The sequence below is a fragment of the Canis lupus genome, chromosome 10, assembly GCF_048164855.1.
Source record: "Canis lupus baileyi chromosome 10, mCanLup2.hap1, whole genome shotgun sequence".
Classification (NCBI taxonomy): domain Eukaryota; kingdom Metazoa; phylum Chordata; class Mammalia; order Carnivora; family Canidae; genus Canis; species Canis lupus.
The window spans coordinates 56,704,926-56,713,277 of NC_132847.1; the positions used below are offsets into that span (position 1 = coordinate 56,704,926).

At 46.8% G+C, this 8,352-nt stretch overlaps 1 protein-coding gene and 1 long non-coding RNA gene across 5 annotated transcripts in view; one reads left to right on the forward strand and one right to left on the reverse strand.

Moving 5' to 3' along the window:
* LOC140641725 (uncharacterized) overlaps nt 1–4,838 on the reverse strand; it is a 33,322-nt gene extending 28,484 nt beyond the window's left edge. The window contains exon 1 of one of the 4 annotated variants that reach the window (XR_012038314.1): nt 4,347–4,838. This is a non-coding gene — a long non-coding RNA (uncharacterized lncRNA). The remainder of the gene's footprint in view (nt 1–4,346) is intronic. The other 3 variants (XR_012038317.1, XR_012038319.1, XR_012038315.1) reach the window with 3 other exon arrangements.
* TMOD1 (tropomodulin 1) overlaps nt 1–8,352 on the forward strand; it is an 81,228-nt gene that overhangs the window by 69,709 nt on the left and 3,167 nt on the right. Inside the window, exon 9 of the mRNA XM_072842043.1 lies at nt 3,553–3,697. Coding sequence (XP_072698144.1) covers nt 3,553–3,697 — 145 coding nt within the window. The remainder of the gene's footprint in view (nt 1–3,552; nt 3,698–8,352) is intronic.

Sequence of the window (8,352 nt, forward strand, 5' to 3'; positions counted from 1 at the left end):
CATTTGTACCCTCTTGGCGATTTTAACTTAAAATACGCTTGTCTTTCAACCCAGCCATTCCACAGCCCCATGTCCAGCCTTAAGGGTCCCAGCTCCCTCCCCTGCAAAGCCACTGCCACCACTGCTTGTAACAAGGAAAACAGAGCAAGCTAAATATCCATCTGCACCAGGGCATCCCATGAAGCAGTTCAAAGGAATGAGGTGGTTCTCTATGTACTGGGTTAGAAAGATCTCCAGAAATGTTAAATGAAAAAGACAAGTTGTAGAATAGTGAGTATAATATCAATCCATTTAAAGAAAAAATCAAAAATAAAAAATCTGTACATTTTTATTATATACTTCATAGAAAAAAATCCAGGGGAACACACCCCATGAAACTGGTGCCTCCTCTGTAGAAAGTGGGTAGGATTGGGATTAGGGGTGTGAAGGGAAATTCTGATTTTACTCAATCTGCTGGAGTATTATTCGAATTTGTAATAATAAGATTCTATTTATTCACGAGTGAGTGATTCAATTCTCAAGCACATCTGAAGGGAGAGGGATAAGAGTTCCTCCCCAACGCCTTCTCCCTGGCTTGGCTGCCACAGTCGACTGTGGCCAGTCCTGGCATGACCTGCCCTTGGGGGTCAGGGGGCTCCCAATTGCCCCACACCCACTGTCCAGGCGGTCTCCTGATTTTTATATGCCATCCAAGCAAGCCATTCAGGGAGTCACAGAATGTAGGCCCCCAGAGGCCTTAAAGCTTACAGAGCCCAAGCCTTCTCCATTCATAATGACATCCAGGAGACTCTCAAAAGATACTTGCTACCATCTGATCAAACACCTCCAGGACAGGTAGTCCACCACCTTGCCAGGCAGTCCCTTTCAAACTCCATCTGCCTATAGCCCCTCTTCTCAGCCCTACCTCTGCCTTCTGAGCTCTCTCAGAGGCACCCAAGTTAGGCGGGAACTAGGAAAACTCTGGAGCCAACCTCCTGTGTTCAAATACTGGTTCTGTAACTAACTAGCTCTGTGATTTGGGGGGAATGTGTTAATGCCCCTGCTCTTCGTGTACCTTGCCTATAAGCTTCCCAGAAAGCAACCCCAAGGAGAGGCCAGGCTTCCTTCTAAGTGGGATGGGTGGGGAACCTTCTAGGTCCTTCTTGGGCCCTTATATGGCCTCTATACTCTCTCCCAGGCCAAGTGGGCCAGAGCCCAGGGCTGTGCTGAGTCCCCTGAGGACAGGCCCGAGTTCTTCCCGGTTCTTTCAGTAGCCATGACAGATGGGCAATGGAACTTCACCAGTGTCACTCTACCTGCCCAGCCTGGTGTTCCCAGCCCCATTTGAACCCAGGCAGGCTCTGGTGAACTCATAATACCTGGGAGGAGTTCTCCATCAGGAGTCTCAGCTAAGGTCCATGCTCATCTCTTTGGACATAGGGCTAATGTATCCTCTCAGCCCTTCCGTGTTGTTGTGTATCAATGGTGTTCCTATTTTCTCCATTCAATTCAATTCCTCGACCTTGACCTGGAGGTAGTGGGTCCTATATGCTATCTGAGGGCTAGTCTAGGGGGATCACTATTGAATAGAATCTTCTGTGCTGATGGAAATATTCTACATCTGCACTGACCTACCTACACACTTGAAATGTGGCCAGTGCGACTAAGGAACTGAATTTTTAAACTGTATTTAATTTTAATTATTTAAAAATTTGATTAAAAAATGGGCGCAGGATCTAAATAGGTGTTTTTCCAAAGAAGACATACAGGTGGCCAACAGGTACATAAAAGGTTGTTCAACACCACTGATCATCAGGGAAATGCAAATCAAAACTGCAATATTACCTTACACCTGTCAAAATGGCTAAAATAAAAAGGACAAGAAACAACAAGTGTTGGTGAGGATGTGGAGAAAAGGAGACCCTTGTGTGCTGCTGGTGGGAACGTAAATCAGTGCAGCCGCTATGGAAAACAGTATGGAGGTTCCTCAAAAAATTAAAAATAAAACTACCATATGATCTAGCAATCCCACTTCTGAGTATTTATCTAAAGAAAACAAAAACACTATTTCAAAAAGATATCTGCACCCACATGTTCATTGCAACATTATTTACAATAGCCAAGACATGGAAACAAGTTTACACCAATGGATGAATGGATAAGGAAGATGTCTTATATATACACACTATTGAATACTACTCAGTCATAAAAAAGAAAGAAATCTGGCCATGCTCAATGACATGAATAGACCTCGAAGTCGAATAAGTCAGAGAAAGACAGTACTTGTAATCTCACTTACACATGGAACCTAAATAAAAACAAAACAACCAAACTCATAGATACAGAGAACAGATTAGTGGTTGCCAGAGGTGAGAGGTGAGGGGTGGACAAGATGGGTGAAGACCTGGCTGGGACCCCCCAGGACAATACTGGTGAAAGTGAACATTCTTGTCTTGTTCCTGCCCTTAGGGTGAAAGTCTTTAGGCCTTGATATGATGTTAGCTTGCTCTCCATGTCTTTTCAAATCCCTTTAAGTTTATGTTTATTTTTATCTTATTATATAAGGTAACAGGAAACTCAATAAGATACAAAGAAGAAAACAAAAACTCTTCTAAATCCCACCACCACTAGGACATTTCAGGCCTTTTCTAGGCATTAGGCATATATGTGCATATAGAAGATACAGGTCACTTTACTTAAATTTGACCGGTTTGGCTACTGAGCTTTTTTCCTCCCTCTGGTTTCATGGTCATCCTTCTGGGCCTGTGACCAAAGATTTGCATCATCATCTAACAACTGGCATGTTCACTTGTAAAGCTCAACTATCATTTATTTGAGCAACCCTCTCTCGATGAACCTCTAAGTTGCTTCTCTTTCTCCCTAGTATTATAAACAAAACTGATGAATATCCTCATTATATCCTTCCCAACACTATGTATTGTAAGGTTTTCCTTTTCTTTTGTTTTCTTTCAGTCTTTGTCACTAAAGATCTTGGGGGTAGGGAACTAACATGATCAGAGGGAGGTTTTAAAAAATAAACTCTGGGCATTCCCAACTTACTATGTGATCTTAGGCAAATCCATTTCCCTCTCTGGGCCTCTACTTCGTTTGTAAATCAAAGGGATTCCTCTAAGTGACTGGTTACCAAACCTGGCTGTATATTGACATCACCTGGGAGTTTTACAAACCATAGTCACCTGAGTCTTATTTCCAGAGATTCTGATTTAATTAATATAGGGTAGAGCCTAGGGAGTAAGATTTCTAATCTCCTTGAGACTTGTTCATTTGAAGATCCCTCCTGCTCAGAGTTTTCTAGGAAGGCTACTGTGAGGCGGGGGAAAGATCTGTTCTTGGTGTCCAGCAGGCCTGGGTTTGACTCCCAGCTCATTCACTCTGGGCTGTTTGACCTTTCCCCTTCTCCAAACTTTCAATTCCCTGTTCTTGGGGCAGAGGAGGGGGAGTGGGGCATAGTTAAAATCCCCGCCCACCACTCAGAATTTCTGCGCACAGAGAGGATGTAGCTCCTGCACAAATAGGATGAGTGGTGACTACTGTTCTTTTTCTTGATCAAAGAGCCAGCCTCTGGGCAACAAAGTGGAAATGGAGATTGTGAACATGTTGGAAAAGAATGCAACGCTTCTCAAATTCGGCTACCACTTCACCCAGCAGGGGCCCCGGCTGCGGGCGTCCAACGCGATGATGAACAACAATGACCTTGGTGAGTGATCCTGCGCCACCTGCCCACCCGCCTGTCCCCTTCCCACCTGTCCTGGACGGGCCGGAGGGAGTGTGGTATGGAGGGAATATTCCACTGATCCCTTCTCTGAGGGAGTCCTCTCCTTGAGCCAGACTCCTGACTCTCACATTGGTCAGGATTCCTTGTTCTGTGCGCCTGGCCTGCTGCCTCCCCAGGACGGTGCGAGCCGCATCTGCAGGAGCCAATGCTGAGCGCGCTCCAACCCACAGGCTCAGCACAGCTCAAGGCTGGAGCCCCATTGCGCCCAGCTCGCCCTCTTTCTGAGCGAAATCACATGTGGCAGCCAGGGCACAGGCAGTCTTTTCTCTGAGCTCAGAGTCCTCTCCCGACCATTGGGTCTGAGTCTAGTCCCAGCCCCCAAAGCCACTGACCAGCCCAACTGCCCAAAGCCCATGGCCAGCAGCCTTCAACAGGGCCTTCAAGGTAAAAGTTGAAAATGTCGACTTCATAGAAAGTTAAACAGGTTACATGAATTTCATCTCAGTTAAAGGCATAGCTTATATTTTGTCTAGGAAGGAAATAAAAAAAAAGTCATCTTTTTTTTTTGAGTATCAGCCGAATAGGTATGCAAGTCAGATGAATGAAAAGGATTGATCAATGACTTACTTACAGGTGCCTATTGTTTTCAAGCTCTGTGCATATTTATGATGTGTATTCCTGCTGGCTGCTAAAAGAATTTGATACAGTGTCCACAAAGGACTATGTCCTCTAAGGCTGTAGGGAAATAGGAGGAAAAAAACAATAAAATGAGTAGGTCTAATATGTTGACATAATTGATCATTATATTTAGCTGTGAGTTTTCTAGAACCAAAGCAAGATGAATCAAGTTACAATACTCTTACTACAGAAGAGAAGGAAACATAATAAGCTTAGAAAGAACGAGAAAAAGGGAAAGAGAAGGAAAGAGAGAGAAAATGAGAAAGGGGAAAGAAAGCTTCTTTCTGGGACTGAATTATGAAATAATTATGTTTTCTAAAGGACAGTGTCTTCGGTGAGCTTTTCATCAAATTCAAGCCCCTTCTACACGTGGGATTTTCGTTTTTTGTTTCTAACACTCGGTAAAATCCCAAGAGCTTAATGCTAAAGCACATTTCAAAGTTCAGGTATGTCACTTTCTAGTGATGAGTGTGAGACTAGGTTATTACCTGGAAGGCCCAGAAGAATGGAGGGGAGTGTGTAGGTGTATAGGCACAAAGCAGGTACTTGCAGAACCTATTCACAGATAACCGCAGAGCTACGCACATGCACGCACTTCAAATTGAGTTAATTGCACAAGCATTTGTCAAAGTCCTGTAGGACACTGTTGAAGATACAGGTTCCAGCTCTTGAGGATATCATAGTCCAGAAGTTATTCATTCATTGCTCACTCTAGGTGCCACTTTTTTCTAGAGCTGCAGGTCTAGAGAAGTCCATGAAATAAAGAAACAAAAATGCACCTACTATCCTGGTTTATCTGAAGTGCCCTTATTTGGAATAAGCACAAACACAAATAATTACAAATCATTACTGTGGTATAACCGAGGTGATGGCTACACTGATCTGTTGAGGAAGGCTGGCCATCCGGCTTCAGAGCCAGCACTTCAAAGCTCTGAGTTCTATTCTGCTGTGCCATAGCCTCACATTTTCCCCTCCCAGTTTAGATTAAGCTTCTTCTGTGCCCCTGACTGCCTATCCCAGTGCTAATCCAGTGGCAAAATGGCTGGAGGCCTTTTCTAGGGTCAGCAGTTCCAGATGATCAGGGGTACCGGAATTAGCTGCAGGCTGGATAGCCTGGCCCTTGAGGACTCTCCCAGTCCTGAGAGTCTACGACTCCAAAACCACGGCCCAGAGCCTATCTCCAGCAGCTTCTGAGGTTATAGCTGGGTCCTAGGGTGCCAGAGCTGGAAGGGCCTTCAGACTCACCCCCACCCAGTTGCCTTTTGGGGAAACTGAAGCCTGGGAGGTACTGGCCTTCTAGGAAGGGGCTCAGCCAAGTCCCACCCATTGTTAGTTGCTGCAGACACTTTCGGAGCAACTTTTGTGTGCCTAGGACTGTGCCTGGGGACGTAAAGGGCAGCAAAGAGGCTAGTTCCTTGACTCCAAAACCTTTACAACCTTTAAGGAGAGAAAAGACTCAAGGGCATGCCGACAAATTCAAGAATGCACCTCCCTCTCTGTGTCTCTCATGAATAAATAAATAAAATCTTAAAAAAAAAAATGCCTGCAAACTGTGCCTAAACAATGTGAAAAGTGACTCGAGAAGAAAGAGTGTGGTTAAGTAAAGCATCCCTGTTGTGGGTGGGCCTTTAGCCAGCTTTGCAGGGAAGAAAAATTGTGGGGAGGTCAGGAGGTGTTCTTGGGGTGGGATGGGGGGCTGCTAGCACAGGCAAGGAGGGGCAACATTGAGTGCTGGTTGGTGAAGTAGGATTTCTAGCTTTAAAGGCCAACTTGTGCCTATCTGCTAATATTTGTAAAAGAAACGCTTCTGGTTCTGATCATGCACCAACTTCCTCCAGCAAAAGAGAGGTCCTTTCTCTCCAACACAGTATTTTCATCCCGCTCTTGGTGCTCCGATGAAGCAGACAGGCTTCCATGCTTTCCAGCTGAATATTTTCTCCCGAGGCCTGTACCTGACCACTGTGGTGGTTCGCAGTGTTTGCTGCAGGGGCCCCAGTGGCAGTGAGCCCAGAGTGGACGGGCCCAACCTCTCCAGCTTCCTTCTCACTCCTGCCTGCACTGTGCTGGCTTCTGGTACATAGCCGGCCATGGGACAGGGTATGGGGGGGGGTGCCTGCCTGCAGGGTGCGTGGGCTCTTCCTTGGGGGATATTCCATCCCCAAGGCCAGAGGTCAGCCAGCACCTCTGCAGACATTCTGACTGGCGTGCCTTCGGTCCTGTGCACTGAGCTGCTAGCAGAGTGTTGTGTGGGAACGAGCAGGGTACCCGGGACGCCGTGGGGTCAGGCAGGAGCCGTGAGTCCCCGTCTGTTTTCTCACAGCGATACCTCAGATGACTCCTACCTCTACACTATTTATAGCTGAGAGGCTAAGCATGGCTCTCAGGTCCTGTAAATCTGCCCCTGAAGCTCTCTGCACTTAATGAAATCTGAATTGCCAACTCCAAGTTAAGACCATTGGAAGTGTGGAAGTGGGGAGGGGAAGAAGGCTAACATGTTTAAAAGCAGAAGACTTTTCTAACAAGCATCCCAGACACGGTGCACCCCAAATCAATTTCATTATTTTCCCCCAAAACCACCTCAGGAAAGGGTATTGCTTTCCTCACGGCCATCCACGCCTCTGTATATGCTGCCCCACACCCCAGCCAGTCAGTGACCTCCTGGCCATCCTCATTGCCCTGCCTCATGTCAAGTCCTCAGCACATTCGCCTTGTGTCCTGCAACTTCTGTGCGCTGGCCAGCGTCTCTCACGAAATGCCCATCGCAAAGTTTGTTCAGTCATTTTGCTTAGAACCCTTGCTGGGCTCCCACTGCTCTCAGGTGAGAGTCCTCGACATGGCTCACACGTCCCTTAATAACCATCGCTGACAGTAACAGCGTTTCCTGTGTGCCAGGCGCTACTCTGAACACTTCCTATCTTGTTCACATGAGGCTCCCAACAACCAGGTGAGTTAGATCCTATTATTATCTCCATTCTGCAGTAAGGAAGTGGAGGTCCGGAGAAGGAGCTAAGGTTACCTGCAGTCAAGGGGTGGGAATGGGGTTTGAGCTGCAGTCTGAGGTCGGAGCCTGTGCCCCCAGCCTCCCCTTGTAGTGAGGCCGTGCTGGACTTCTCTGTTGACACCCCTGACAAGCCACACTCTCACCCCGTATTAGCACCAACCAGTCCAGGGAGTCTGAGTGCCTCCCAGTGACCCAGGCCAAAGTATCCCTGTAGAAGGCCACCACTCTTGACCCTCTCCCCTCCTCAGTCTATCCCTTTATCCTTCAGGATTCCGTGCACATGTTCCCTGCCATCCTTCTGACCATGTCATTCATTATGCCTTGTACTTGAGAGACAGCTACCAGGGTAACCTGTGCCATTTTATCAAACTTCCCCTTGGTATAGCTTGGTGCCATTAAACCAGATCTCTATTGTGGCCCTTGTGCTTGGCATAGAATAGCACTCAGTAAGTGCTATTGAACATATAAATGGATTTAAAATGCCTCCCAAACACATAATGGAGGTGTTCAAGCTTGGCAGGAAGCAGCAGAAGGGGCTTGAGCAGCGATTGGTCTAGAGGACTCTAGATTCTTTCTCTGGCTCTGACAGTGTACAAGTCTGGCAGTCTGCAACGAGAAGGACTTTGCTTTAATGGAAATAAAAAGCAGAGTGAATTGAAGGAAGATGTTAGGAGACTTGGCTTCTGCTTCCAGTTCTGTCACTTATTCACTGGGACTTGGGCCAAGTTACTCCCCTCTTGGCCTTAATTTCCTTCATCATTAAAATGGAGAAAAATAATCCCTAAGTAGGTGGATGCCTTGCCCATCTCCCCATCCCGTCCCAGTGAGAGCCAGTGCTAGGGGAACTGCTCAGCTCGTGCCCAGGGCACACAATGAGGGCATGTGGGAGAGAAAATTGGGGTCCCCGCCTGTACCCCGAGCCACAGACTGAGGACTCAGGTTCCTGTTTTGATTCTGC